The following is a 15617-nucleotide window of genomic DNA, read 5'->3' as shown; positions in this document are numbered from 1 at the left end:
AGTGAAATTATTAAATATATTAAGAAGTTAACAATACGTGTTGCTGGGCTAGTTGTTTTATGCTGTGATCATTTCATATTAATAAGGAGGTCATTTTTCTTCTGGTGAAATGTTTAGACGAGTTTTCGAAGCTTGGCTTATAGTGTTTAAAAGATTGATAACAGCGCATTTTCTTTCCTCCTCCTCCTCGCGCTCCGCAGCCCTCTTGCTATGCAGTGGCGCTTTTTTTCTCGCATGCCAGAGATTAGCTCAGCTTATTTGGGACCTACAAGCGTTCGGCGAACTTTCGCACGCTTATCTTTCAAGGCTTTCAAGGCTTACAAGGCTTGTCAGAGGTTCTCTTTGAAGGTTTGTTCCTCACAGGGTGACAGAGCTCTTTTCTGCAATGGACACCCATTTGCAATGCAGGTTCTATTTTTTCTTCCTTTCTTTCCTTCCTTCTTTCTTTCTTTCTTTCTTTCTTTCTTTCTTTCTTTCTTTCTTTCTTTCTTGCCCGTTGAAATTGAAGCGCTTGCTAAAACCACATGTAACGAATTTGTTTTATGCTGTCATTGTGTTTTGAAATATTTTTTTGGCACCGTAATACGCACGCACCTTACTTTGGTGTCGTTGCGTAGATATAAGAAGTTATTGCTCCATGACTGTGCACTCATTCGTATGACTGATATTCCTGCATGTGATGTTTGCGAATGCGAGGAGAACATTGACCACTTATTGTACCATTGTCATTAATTTGAAGCACAAAGACAGTATTTGTCCAATACATTGAGGAAATTGGACGATGGGTCTCTGAGTGAACAGACAGTAATAGAGCACCGATCATCGGCTCAGAAGGCAGCGAAGGCAATTTTGTGCTTTCTCAGAACGTCTGGCTTGCGCGAGCCGCTTTAACTCCAGTACTGTCCGCGCACGTCTCTATACCTTTTCTCTCTTCCCTTTCTATCTCTTTCCTTCCCCCTGCGTAGAGTAGCCAACCAGACTCTTGGCTGGTTAACATACCTGCCTTCCGTATCTTCCTCTATCTCTCTCTACTCTATTTCTCTATAATGTATTGTTTTTTTTGGCGTGGAACGTCCATCGCTCGGTCAAATGGTATCTCTTGCTAAAACCGGATGTAACGAGTTTGTGTCAAATTCGGGTACGTGAGGCGAACCGCACCGCCATGCTTTCCTTCCGTACTCGCTTTAGGCGTTGTTCAAGCTTGTTGAAAATGCCTAGTGTACCTAGCCGCTTTCACGGTTACTTGCTTACGTGCTCACGTGGGGTTCGAAACCACGATGTTAGAACCATTTGCAAATAGTGCTACATAGCGCTGCCTCCCGCGTCAAGTCGCACCCCATTAGGTTTTCACTGCTTCCTAGCATAAATTAAATATAGCTTTGTCCTCCCAGTCCGTCAAAGCCACTGCCGATGACTCGGCCCACGATGTAGGGCATGACTTGTTCTCGTAATCATTTGTTGCACAGCTGTCTGCCTGCGCGAAATGTACAAACCTTGTGTGACGGATGACACCTTCTAGGTCACAGACATGTTTCACGTAGGTAATTAAGAGATAAAACATTCCTGATTCGTTAGCGACTGCGACTCGGGCAACTAGGCACGCCTATAGGCAGATGGACGTGCCCCTGTGCGTGCGTGGCTCGTGGTTTCCGGGTGAGCGAGGCGAACTACACCGCCAAAATTTATTTCCCTACTCGTTTTAAGTGCTGTTCAAGCTTGATGAAAATGTTTAGTGTATCTAGCCGCTTTCAGAGTTTACAGCTTACGTGCTTACGTGTGGCTCGGAACCACGATATGTATCCATGTATCATATATTCACCTACCTATCTAAGGCCCGTCTATCGAGGATAATTTAAGTTACGTTTTAGACATGTAGGATCGCCTGGGCTGGTCTTCTGAGCCATAAGGTGCCCTCGCCGCCTACAGGGTTGTCTGACTGAGCTAGCTCGGTGGCCCGGTTGCTATAGTCAGAAGTTCAAATCCTCGGGTCTATTTTCGATGTGTCCCATTAGAAGTGTTCCATTTGTTGCTATGTGACTGAGGCGGGGCGTGGAACATAGGTAGAGCATCGGGCCTCTAATCTGAAAGTCGTACGATCAAATCCTCCTCGATTACACTACATCCAGTCTAGAAGTTCCGCCTGACGCCGGGGGAAAATGCCAAGAGCCAGTGGAGCTATACTAGTTCAGGTGCAACGAAGTTAAGGTGGCCCATCAGGCTTCAGCAACATCTAACCAGTAGAGGAATTGGCCTCCCTGGTGCATATTCGGCCACTACCTCCCTCATGACTCCTACAATTAGCCCATGACCCTAAGTTCCCAGCAGTTCCCAGTGCAACGCAGCAGAGGGTGCCAAGGATCTCTGAACCAGAGAGGCCGCCACTGGAAACTGAATCTGGAAACGCTCAAGACACGAACTTTCTCTAGTGAAGCTAGCTAATCAGCACTCCCTGAGGAACTATCAGGCATTGTGTTGTATAATATTGCCCTTAGAGAGGCTAGAAAACTAGTGAGGCTCACGCAGTGCTGACGAACGGCCACGTCCTCTGCTAAAGAGGACTCCCAGATAAGAAGCAATATCAAAAGTCATGGATAGGACTCCAAATCTACAAGGACATAGTGGGCGACAAGTACAAGCTGACGCCCCAACTTCAGTCACGATGATGAAGAATAGAAAAGCTTTAGGAAGATGTTGAATTAACAATGACAAATGTGCAAACTCAGTATATTGTAGTCATGGGCGACTTCAATGCAAGATTGGGGAAACAGCAGGTTTGTGAATAAGTCATTGGCTACTACGACATTGATTCTAGGAACACTAGTAGAGAGACATTGGCAGAACTCGAACTCGCGGAAAGGAATAAGCTCGGAATAATGAAAACATTCTTGAGGAAATGTAGGAACAGGAAGTGGACCTGGAAGAGCGCTAATGGAGGAACAAGAAAAGAAATATATTTCGCACTTCCTGCCAATCCCAGCATAGTGCAGGGTGTAGAAGTGTTAGGTACGCGAAAGTGCAGCGATCACAACTTAGTTATATTTACAATTCATCTCAATATGAAGAGAGAAAGATGAAATTAGTCAAGAAGAAGCTGGCCCACATAATTGAAGTGGAAAGTATGGCAACAAGGTAACCAGTAGGCAAGCTCTAACACCTAACGAAGCACCTAAAAAGCAAACGACAGAGAGGGAAAGTGTCCAACTCAAGGGATTACTGAGAATTCGCGGAACTCTTAATACTGATCAACTATGAGAAAGTGAGGGATATTCAAAATTCAAAGACTATTCAAGGAATATTAAAAGAATGGACGCAGCATAAAATCAGTCGGAAGGAAATTTGGCATAGGACAAGTCAAGATGAATGCACTGAAAGATAAGCAGGGTAATATCATCAGCAATTTCGAATTATATAGTAAAAGTAGCAGAAGAATTCTATACTTATCTGTACAGTAGCTAGAGTAGCCAAACTACTTCCATTTGAAGTAGTATAGTAGTGAACAAGGTACAGAGGCTCCTTGTATAACTTGCGATGAAATTAGATGGGCATTGCAATACATGAACGGGGGGAAAGCGGCAAGAGAAGATGGAATAACAGTCCATTTAATCAGAGATGGAGAGGATATCGTGCTTGAAATGTATGCGGTCTTTTAAACGAAATGTCTCACGACTTCAAGGGTTCCCGACAACTGGAAGAATGGCAAGATTATACTAATCCACAAAAAAGGAGACGTTAAAGAACTTAAAAATAATAGGCTCTTTAGCTTACTTTCAGTGTCGTATAAAATATTCAAACAGATAATTTCCAATAGAACAAGGGCAACATTTCCCTTCAGTCAATCAAGAGAACTGACTGGCTTCAAGAAGGGATACTGTAGAATGGATCACATCCATGTAATCAATCAGGTAATCGAGAAATACGGAGAGTACAATCAGCCTCTATACATAGCTTTCATAGATTATGAAAAGGTGTTTTATTCTGTAGAGATACCAGTAGTCATAGACGCATTGCGTAATGATGGAGCACAGGAGGCGTACATGAATATCTTGGACAATAGCTAGAAGGATTTCACAGCTACCTCGGTTCTTCACAAGAAAAGTAGAAAGTAGCTACAAAGAAAGGGGTCAACCAAGGGCACACAATCTCTCCAGCACTATTCACTACATGCTTGGAAGAAGTATTCAAGCTATCAATGTGGGAAGGCTTAGGAAATAAGGATCAACAGCGAATATCTCACCAACCTTCGGTTTGCAGATGACATTGTCCTGTAAAGCAGCAATGGGGACGAATTGCAACAAATGACTGAGGATCTTAACAGAGAAGGTGTTAGAGTGGGGTTGAACATTAATATACAGAAGACAAAGATAATGCTGAATAGCCTGGCAAGAGAACAAGAGTTCAAGGTGGCCAGCCAGCTTCTGGAATCAGTGAAGGAGTACGTTTACCTACGGCTACTCACAGGGGACTTGGAGTCTTGCAAAGAAGCTTGAGAAAGTTAAGGAGCGCGCAAAGAGCGATGGGACGAAGAAAGCTAGGCATAACGTTAACGGTTTGGATAAGAGAGCAAACGAGTATGGCTGATATCCTAATTGACATCATGAGAAAACAATGCAGCTGGGCAGGCCATGTAATACGCAGGTTAGATGACCAGTGGACCATTAGTGTTGTCGAATGGGTGACAAGAGAAGGGAAGCGCAGTCGAGGTTGGCAGAAAACTAGGTAGGGGGATGAAGTGAGGAAATTCGCCGGCGCAAGTTGGAATCATTTGGCGCAGGACAGGGGTAATTGGAGAGTGCAGTGAAGGCCTTCGTCCTGCAGTGGACCTTAAATAGGGTGGTGGTGACGATGATGATGATATGTGTCACGTGAACAGAGGGCACCATCGTCGAGCCACGCATGACGCTATCGCAGCAAAATTCACGCGCTTGATCGGCGTTGAGAGACGCATAGCTCATGTGGCGGTTCGAGCGGGAATGGTGGCGTATGGGAGCACACCTAACCATAGTCACATACTCAAACTCGTTCCTATGCTCATCAGGACTTGAATGGCCTACAAGTGTAGAATGTTTTTCCGAAATTCCGTGCTCGCTCGAATGTTGCGCACCCGCGTTCGACAAGTTGGGTCCAGAAGTTCCGCGAGGAGATTTGGAAAGAAAGGATGCCGATTCGCGCCCACCAGCTTTAACCATGGTGGACCGACTGCGAATAGGGAACGAGTAAGTTTCCTAAATTAGACTGAAGACCCCACCCCACCTAACTGCAAGGTAATTACGTTAAGAATGGAAGCTCTCTACTGCGGAAATAAATGTAACATGTATTTGGCTACGTAATTTCTGCACCCTAGTGCACGTACACCCTCTGCAATACGAACAACACGTTTCACGTGCACCAGTTCGGTTGCGTCCATGTTACACCTTACCTCATTTTTTACGTACTGCACTCGGTCAACGAGGAATCAGCTGAGAGTATCTGAAACAAGGACAAGGCCGTTGCTATACATGATACACCCAGTACTGACAGTATCGAAGATACATGTACCTTTGATATCATCTTAGATGTTGGTTGGTTTTCTTGTATCTGTATGATGATACGTCTCGCAACACGAGTATCAGTATCTGCAATTAAGATACATGAAAAAATGCACCGAGTAACTTAAGATACAAAATTCTGCTATCGCAACATCGCGGTGCGTAACTAACTATAAACATTGGCTGCACTCCACTTCTCAAGCTTATACACCTGACGCCACCTGAATAAAACTAAAGGCAGCGACAACCTTTTATCTTTCCGCCAGAGCTCTCCAGTGAAGGCAGGCGATCAAGTCTGCATTTCCCTATTAGTGAAGTATAGAGTCTCGTGGTGGCGCTCGCGTCGTCTCGACAAAAACAAGTGCGCGAACGTATACGCGCAGACGGCCTTTTTTACAGCGAAGATCCAATCAAAGAAATTTTCGTGTCGTAAGCAGAAACTCCCCATACGTGGGCCCACCCCGGAGATAGTGTAATGCTGGCCGATCCCACTGCGGAGGTGACACAGTCGTTAAGTACTACCCATACGTCGGCCGATCACGAAGATAGTCCAATGCCTTGCCGACCCGCGGCGCAGGTGAAGCAGGCGTTAGGCACTCCCAATACGTGGACCGATCCCGAAGGTAGTGCAATGCATTGCCGACCCGCGGCGTAGGTGCAGCAGGCATTAGGCACTCCCAATACGTGGACCGATCCCGAAGCTAGTGCAATGCCTTGGCGACCCGCGGCGCAGATGAAGCAGGCGTTGGCACTCCCAATACGTGGACCGATCACGAATATAGTGCAATGCCTTGTCGACCCGCGGCGCAGGTGAAGCAGGCGTTAGGCACTCCCAATACGTGGACCGATCCCGAAGATAGTGCAATGCATTGCCGACCCGCGGCGCAGGTGAAGCAGGCGTTAGGCACTCCCAATACGTGGACCGATCACGAATATAGTGCAATGCCTTGCCGACCCGCAGCGCAGGTGAAGCAGGCGTTAGGCACTCCCAATACCTGGACCGATAACGAAGATAGTGCAATGCCTTGCCGACTCGCGGCGCAGATGAAGCAGGCGTTAGGCACTCCCAGTACGTGGACCGATCCCGAAGATAGTGCAATGCCTTGCCGACCCGCGGCGCAGATGAAGCAGGCGTTAGGCACTCCCAATACGTGGACCGATCCCGAAGCTAGTGCAATGCCTTGCCGACCCGCGGCGCAGATGAAGCAGGCGTTAGGCACTCCCAATACGTGGACCGATCACGAATATAGTGCAATGCCTTGTCGACCCGCGGCGCAGGTGAAGCAGGCGTTAGGCACTCCCAATACGTGGACCGATCCCGAAGACAGTGCAATGCCGGGCCGACCCGCAGCGGAGGTGAAGGAGGCGTTAAGTACTACCCATACCTGGGCCGATAACGAAGATAGTGCAATGCCTTGCCGACCCGCGGCGCAGGTGAAGCAGGCGTTAGGCACTCCCAATACGTGGACCGATCCCGAAGATAGTGCAATGCGTTGCCGACCCGCGGCGCAGAGGCAGCAGGCATTAGGCACTCCCAATACGTGGACCGATCCCGAAGCTAGTGCAATGCCTTGCCGACCCGCGGCGCAGATGAAGCAGGCGTTAGGCACTCCCAATACGTGGACCGATCCCGAATATAGTGCAATGCCTTGCCGACCCGCAGCGCAGGTGAAGCAGGCGTTAGGCACTCCCAATACGTGGACCGATAACGAATATAGTGCAATGCCTTGCCGACCCGCAGCGCAGGTGAAGCAGGCGTTAGGCACTGCCAATACGTGGACCGATCACGAATATAGTGCAATGCCTTGCCGACCCACAGCGCAGGTGAAGCAGGCGTTAGGCACTCCCAATACGTGGACCGATAACGAAGATAGTGCAATGCCTTGCCGACTCGCGGCGCAGATGAAGCAGGCGTTAAGCACTCCCCATACGTGGGCCGATCCCGAAGATAGTGCAATGCCTTGCCGACCCGCGGCGCAGATGAAGCAGGCGTTAGGCACTCCCAATACGTGGACCGATCACGAATATAGTGCAGTGCCTTGTCGACCCGCGGCGCAGGTGAGGCAGGCGTTAGGCACTGCCAATACGTGGACCGATCACGAATATAGTGCAATGCCTTGCCGACCCGCAGCGCAGGTGAAGCAGGCGTTAGGCACTCCCAATACGTGGACCGATAACGAAGATAGTGCAATGCCTTGCCGACTCGCGGCGCAGATGAAGCAGGCGTTAAGCACTCCCTATACGTGGGCCGATCCCGAAGATAGTGCAATGCCTTGCCGACCCGCGGCGCAGATGAAGCAGGCGTTAGGCACTCCCAATACGTGGACCGATCACGAATATAGTGCAGTGCCTTGTCGACCCGCGGCGCAGGTGAAGCAGGCGTTAGGCACTCCCAATACGTGGACCGATCACGAATATAGTGCAATGCCTTGCCGACCCGCAGCGCAGGTGAAGCAGGCGTTAGGCACTGCCAATACGTGGACCGATCCCGAAGATAGTGCAATGCCTTGCCGACCCGCGGCGCAGATGAAGCAGGCGTTAGGCACTCCCAATACGTGGACCGATCACGAATATAGTGCAGTGCCTTGTCGACCCGCGGCGCAGGTGAAGCAGGCGTTAGGCACTCCCAATACGTGGACCGATCACGAATATAGTGCAATGCCTTGCCGACCCGCAGCGCAGGTGAAGCAGGCGTTAGGCACTCCCAATACGTGGGCCGATCTCGAAGATAGTGCAGTGCTGAGACCCGCGGCGGAGGTGAAACAGTGGTTAAACTGTTAAAATGTAGAGATACGTGGGCCGATCCCGAATATAGTGCAATGCCGGGCCGATCAGCGGCGGAGGTGAAGCAGGAGTTAAGCAGTCGTCATACGTGGGCCGATCCCGAAGACAATGCAATACCGGCTCGACCCGCGGTGGAGGTGAAGCAGGTGTTAAACACCTGCTTCACCTCCACCAGATACGTGGGCCGAGCCCGAAGACAGCGGAATGCCGGACCGATCTGCGGCGGAGGTGAAGCAGGAGTTAAGAACTCCTCTTACCTTGCAGGCACACTTGCACGGACGCTGAATTTGTTCCAGGCACACATGTAGAGAACGTGAAGGTGGCATAGACTGGCGCCACTTTGATGCGTAATGGCAGGCATTAAAATCAATTTGCATCAATGATAATTTTCTCAGATATCACAATATCGGTAAAGGCTCATAATGTAACGTTTCGTATTCTTTCAGAATCCGTATCTTACCAAGACATGCAAAATGGAGTGTTGCAGTAATGCTGGTGGCTTTGCCAACTGCCGCAGAGTAATTGTGCCCGCTGGCATGGCTTGTGATCGAGGAGGAAAGGTGTGTCATCTCTGGCGAGTTCTTTTTGAAATATGCGTTGCAGCATGCTACTGTAGTAGAAAATAATTTGCTGTAAAGATAACAGACATGTGTTTTATGTTTATTAAACAGGACGTGTAATTCCCATACGTGTCCGATGGAAAACATGTCGGGATAGTAAGATAAATTGTCAGTTTTGCAGGTTACGAAAACAAAAGTTACGTGACCCCTTATCCATGAGAACTTTGAGAACGAGAAATAAGGACGTGTTAACCGCGAAATATATTTCCTGATTTAGTATACTACAACGAATAGCAATTTCCAGCAAATGTTCTTGAAACATGTTCTTTTTTAATGATAACCCGTCATTAAAGTGTATTAATCCATCACCAACCCCTGTTCTGCTATTGGAAATAAATATACTGCAGTTTTAATATTGCATACAGACTATAGACAAAGTAAGTTTCGCATTCATTGGTGTAATCAGGCTTCGCCATGTTTTATCTTTTCCTCTTTCAGACGTGCAAAAGGGGTGTTTGCGGAGTCCACACTTGGGAACAGTTCAAGTGAATTTGCCTCTTCCTAATCTAACTATGAGCTAGCACAAATTTTCTCAAGGAATAAAACACTTGCACCAAATTCGCCCAATTTTGCACTTAATCCAACTTCGCGTGACAGGTACATGAGCACGTGGAAGCCGCTGGCCATCGTGAAAAATTGTGAACGATGTATATAAAATCCGTTCTACCTGGGATGTGTATACCAAAAATGGGGAAAAGCCTGCAAGGACATGTAAGAATATCGATGAATAGCGCGCATGGCAGCCATGTCGTCAAATATTCTTTTTCAGAAAAAGTGAGCGGTTAACTGTTTTCAGTGAGGCAACTCGGTTTCGTACGGCGCTCTCAATCCAGATTTAACTCTCCATCCAGAATAACGCACGCGACTGGATCCGTAATTACATCCACATTACTAGCAGTGCTTGTATGATGATACTTCTAAACAGAATACAATAACACACAGTTTCTCATTTTCAAACTAAGCACAATGGCAATGTTACGTAGAGTCCGCTTGATTCAATCGAGGCTTATTTACATACTTTCATGCAAGCATGTATTTCCGTTGGCAACTGAATGTGCGATCGACTCAGCAGCTTGAAAACGAGGAACAATTGCTTCACGCTGTCTTGTGTAACATGACAATTCATCATCATCATCAGCGTTGTTACGCTGACTGCAGGGCAAAGGCATCTCCAATACTTCTCCATCTACCCCAGTCATGTACTAATTGCCGCCACGTTGTCCCTGCAAACTTCTTAATCTCATGCGCAACATGACAATTATAGCGTCATAACAAGAGAACAGTGTAATAGCTTCGACGGGGCGGCCGGACGTGGGACCTACGGCAAGAGGCCTGATGGCCGGGGCGCGGAGCTCAAGTCGGGGACCCCACAATGAATGACTTTATTCCAGCGAGGGGAAACGCAGCAGGTGTACCTACAGCGTTTGGCGCTGAGTGGCGCCCTGACGTAACCAATTCGAAACCGAAACTGGAAGCCGACACAGGATATTACATCGCCTGTCCCTTCAGAGGAAAATGCGCCACTCGCTCTCCTCGCAACAAAAGCACGTCATGAGTTACAGAACACAGAAGCGTAAGCATTACACAATGAAGGTTTTCCAATGTAAGTTTTGAACATGTTATTCATCATTATAGAATAAATAGGATTTTCTACTAGTATCAGTAATGGACATTTATCATCTACACGTTTTAGTTGGCGTTGGCCAAGTGGAAAAATAATCGCAGTGGAAATGCTGCTCACTACTGCCATGTTATTGATTTGAACTGAGTTGACTAAAGAGCATATGTTAGCACTGTAACAAGCGTGTTTGGTGATGACATCTTTATACAATAGAACATTCAGGTACATGTACCTATCAAACCTTTTTTTTTCTAAGCGAACATCTTTGGCTTCCCCATTTTAAGAGAAACACACAACACGAAGAGAAATGAACACGATGGCACTACAGTTCTGAAGAGTACCCGTCTTGGAAAGAAGAGATGCACACTTGCACATACAGATGACACAAGATAAAGAGTTCACAAAATATAAGAAGTAGACAATGCGAACATCCGCGTGTCCCTTGGGACAACACTGATGGGTCGCTCATTCGCTCTGAGCCTGACTCGGAGACAGCTCTACTGCTGTCGTGAATTGAAGATTGTGCGTATAAAGCATTTTAAGCTCCACGAATGTTGAGACAGTACCCCTATAAGGATGCTAAAGACCTAAGTAATGTTCAAAACGTTTTGGTATAAAAGACAAATTCGTATGATGGTCAGTACCGTAGGGATGACGTGCGTACTGCACGTTTATGCTACAAGAAACGTAAGGAATCCCCTCTACCAGTAGTAACTGGAAGGAAAGGTGGGAAACAATCATCAAGAAATTGGTAGTCACTGGAATGACTCCTTTCAGTTAAGGTTTCAAGAAAATCCTGTCGAGCAGGACATTTGATAAGTTTGGATGCATTGCGACGTTTGCCATTTTCAAGCTTGAAAGTGTTGCGACCTACCCTACGATAAATCTTAAATGAACCCGAGTATTTAGGACCGGACTTTGTCGAGTTACGTACTCAGACAAGATTTCCTGGACTAAATTGAGGGCATTTTGTTGCGCGACTACGGTCCACGTATGTCTTAACACTTTTGGCGTAAGAGCCGAATTCGCATGCAACAACTTCCTTAATAGTCTGGAAGTTGCATTCAGTGTCCTCATCCCAGTCAAACGGTTGTCCTTGCTTTAGCAGTTTCCTAAGTGGTTATACCTATTCAGCGTACTGCGGGATCAGTTTCGCGTAGTTTCGCGTGAGACCAAGCAATGAATGCAGCGATTTCTTGTCATTTGGCTGCGGTGCATCAAGAATTGACTGCACTTTGTTTTCCAGCGGCGAAATGCCGTTTGCACTGAACCTATGTCCAAGAAAAGTGAGCTCTGGGACACTGTATGCACACAGTGCGAAGAATGTCTTCGAAAATTGCAGTTGTCAGGTCAGTTTGCGACGCCAGGTCGTAGTAGAGCCGCTGCCCCTCGAAGCCTAAGTTACTGAGTAAAATGGCTTTCTTTCTCTCGTGTTGTAGTGCGTCGCATCCGGTCGCCTGGAGAAACGTGCAAAAAGAACGTTTTCACTTGAGCCACGATAACGCGGGAGTACCGGGTAATGCAAGGAAAGGCGGTACGGGGGTGCGAACGCCATGCTGGACACCGAGAATGAAGGTGGGGGAGTTGAGGTGGACGAAGCCGAAGTACACGCAGCGTCTTGCACGCCGGAAGCAGAATAGGAGCAGAAGTAGAACGGAAAGGGCACGTAGGAAACAGAGTAAACGGTTTACCTCGTCGCTAGTTTGTAGTAGCTTCGACGGGGTGGTCTGACGCCGGAGCTATGGCATGAGGCCCAACGGCCGGGGCGCGGGGTGCCGCAAAGAAGAGCCGGACTGCTCAAGTCAGGATTAGACAATGAACGACTTTATTCCAGCGAGGGGAAACGCAGCAGGTGTACATGCAGCATTTGGCGCTGAGTGGCGCCTTGACGTAACTGATTCGAAACCGAAATTGGAAGCCGACACAGGATACTAAAAACAGTGCGTTGCCAGATGGCATGTTAAGTGTTAATGCGGTTAGCATTCTTTGCTCACTTATAGCTACTCACTTATGGCTAGTTTCTTCCCCCACTACGTGAGCGCTCCCTGAAGAGGGGGTGCACAGATGAAGTCTTCGAGTTTTCTGGTCCTCACAAAGAATATTTCCCCCATTTTTAATGTAATTGACTCTGAAAAATCAGACACACCAGTGCGAACAATCTCAGTATTCCTCGAAAAAAACCACCCAATTTAGTGTCCTTTGGTGATGCCCAAGTAACACTAACCACACACCGCACTATGAATACCTGTGGCGTAGTCGCACATGATGATCTGGTGGAGCTGACTGAAGATAATCCCCTAGAGGGCTTCAGTGAGCAGAACTTCATCAACGTTAAACGAATTAAGATTAGTCGTGACAACAAGAAAATCCAGACCAAGCACCTGATATTTGCTTCAGGCTCAAGTGTTCTGCCCGAGTCCATCGAGGCCGGGTACATCATGTTTCGTGTTAGGCCGTACGTGCCACATACCCTTCGATGTTTCAAATGCTGGCGTTAGCACAACACTTCACCGAGCTGCCGAGACCGCCAAACTTGTGCGAAATGCAGTGCTCATGAGTACAGCTCTGAATCTTCTGAAAACTCTCTCCCCCGTGTAAATAGTGATGGGGAGCACCCTGCATACTCACGGTCATGCCCATCCTCGAAAAAAAAGGAAATTGTAACAATTAAAGTAGTAAAGGAAAAATTGGAGGACGATTAAGCTTCGCCTTCAAGAGCGGAACGCGATAGCGTTATCGCATCCCGTTCGCACCACCCACTCATTCGCTCGGCATGCTCTTGAGTCACACAAAGACGAAACGTGCGCCTGAGCAAGCGGAACGAACCAATGAACTAAATGTATCGGAGGGAGAAACGATCTACGCGAGTCAAACGTCGTGATCGGCACGGACAGCCAGGCCGCGACGCACCACGAAGGCGGACGCGATCATGGGGCTGACGCCTCGATGGAATCGTCCTCTATCTCACTTGGGAGCACCACGCAGACGCATGACTCCTCGCCAGCAGCACGGCACACATCGCAGGGAGCGCTTTCAGACCAGACGCACTACGGCGTAGCGATCAAGTCAGAGGCGTCCCGCATCGGATGCTGCACCTAGGAATCGCGCTGTGAACAGAAAGAGGAGCCGCGTCGCCTAAACACGAGGGTTCGAGTGACGCACGCTGGAAGTTGGAAGGAGAGAGAGCGAGAAAACTTACTAAACGTAAGGGTATTGGGGCATCCTCGCACCGGTCCCCGCACGGCCCCAATGCGCTCAAACGAGACGAAGGGGAGAAGCGGGCGAGTGGCGCACCACCTGTCGGGGCAGCGCCGTTCATTGCGAGGAGGGGGTCTTCTGTGTTTTCCGCAAGATGGCTCTGCGTGCGCGCCAAGCTCAGAAGAAATGTTGCGGAAACGTACTTCGCTACGCGCTTACCTGCGACTTCTGTAATTTACATGCTCATAATTGCTCGCGTCACGGCCCATGCTCGCGTCACGGCCCATGCTCGCGTCACGGCCCTTTGCAGGTGCCGTGACGCGAGTTTTGTCTTTTTTGGAGCGGTAAAGCGAGGCTCGCCGCTCCTTACGCACTGGTAGCGCCGTCTGGCGGGTTGTTGTGTTCATCGACTCTTGCGAGGCGCTGGACACGCGCTCTTGCGTGCGCTGTGGTTGATGTGAAGGCCTCGGCACGTTGGACTAGACCTTTGAGACCAAATGCCCAGAGGGCGATGGCTCCTTCTTCTGGGGTGGCGAAACAGCTCAAGCTGTAGCTGCCGGGTGCCAGATGGGGTCACCGCCGGTCCACCGCGTGCGGGCCGGACAGCCGCCGGAAGCCGTTGTGTCGCTGCCCCCTGACGCGTCACATCGGCAAATGTGTTCTTTGGAAGGTAGGATACCCGCCTGCATGCCTACTTGAAAGTTACATTTTCCTTTACTTTTATCGTCACAATTTCTTTTTCTTTTTTCCAGGACGGGCAAGGCCGTGAGTAGGCGACGTGCTCCCCATCATAGTATACACAGTGGAGAGTGTTCTCGCAACATTCAGAAGTATGTTCATGAGCACTGCATTTCTCACAGGTTTGGCGGCCAGGGCAGCTCTGTGAACGGTGGCCGAATCAATGATATTTGAAATATCTGATGGGATTTGGCACATATGGCCTAACACGGAGCTTGATGTACGCGCCTCTATAGACACGGGCAGAACACTTGAGCCGAACGTGAGTATCAGGTGCGTTTTTTTATTTCTTTGGTGTAACGCCTCATCTTAATTCTTTTGACATTGATAACATTCTGTTCACTGAAGCCCTCCAAGGGTTCATCCTCAGTGAGCTCCAGCAAGTCATCGTCCGAGAAAACGCCGCGGGTTGTGTGCTTTGTACGGTGCGGGGTTACAATTACTTTGGTTTCCCCAAAAGACTACTTTTGGCAATTTCTCATACTGCTTCTGATCGCGGAGCTCCAAGAGGAGATCACCGCTTGCCATCCTCGACGCCTTATAACCAGGACCAAGCACTTCAGTCAATGACTTCGAAACAAGGAAGGATGAAATTGTTCGAACTGGTTTATCTGGTTTTCAGAATGAATGACATGGAAACGGGGGAAGGATTCGTTTTGCCGACCACAAAACTGGATTTCTTCACCGGTGCCCCCTCTTTTCTGAGGGCGATCAGGGAGTGGGGGGAAGTAACTATCCATAGAGGAATGTGTAGTTTTCGGTAATAACGCCAGCCACCCACCGTGGAGCCCTACAAGGGGACGCTACAGGAACTGTAAAAACAGGTCCTGCAAACGTCAGCTGTACGTTATCAGTATAACCAAATATGAAATAACGTAGGTTGGCTATTCCCACAAGGTTAACCCTTGCTGCCTGGAAAAAATTAAAGTAAAGGGAAGCCAGGAGAAGACTGGAAAGGTGGAAAGTGAGAAAAAGACGAAGGTTGGAAGGAGAGAGAGACAGGAAAAGGCAACTGCTGATTTCCCCCGGGTGGGTCAGTTCAGGGGTGCCATCTATGTGAAGCAGAGACCAAACAGGTGTGTTGCCTCCGCCGGGGGGCCTAAAATGTTCGAATACCCGGCATCTGCTCAA

The 15617-nt window shown here is 48.4% G+C and overlaps 1 protein-coding gene across 3 annotated transcripts in view; it reads left to right on the top strand.

The window, feature by feature from the left end:
- Positions 1-9487, top strand: part of LOC126519178 (venom metalloproteinase antarease TserMP_A-like) — a 65362-nt gene extending 55875 nt beyond the window's left edge. For all 3 annotated transcript variants that reach the window (XM_050168793.3, XM_050168794.3, XM_055065253.2), the window contains 2 exons: positions 8756-8869; positions 9368-9487. In XM_050168793.3, coding sequence (XP_050024750.1) covers positions 8756-8869; positions 9368-9418 — 165 coding nt within the window. In that variant the 3' untranslated portion in view covers positions 9419-9487. The remainder of the gene's footprint in view (positions 1-8755; positions 8870-9367) is intronic.
- Positions 9488-15617: the final 6130 nt, after the last annotated feature.

This window comes from Dermacentor andersoni, chromosome 10 (assembly GCF_023375885.2).
Source record: "Dermacentor andersoni chromosome 10, qqDerAnde1_hic_scaffold, whole genome shotgun sequence".
NCBI lineage: Eukaryota > Metazoa > Arthropoda > Arachnida > Ixodida > Ixodidae > Dermacentor > Dermacentor andersoni.
Note: the sequence above shows the minus strand (reverse complement) of the source record. Positions and strands in the feature narration are given on the sequence as shown.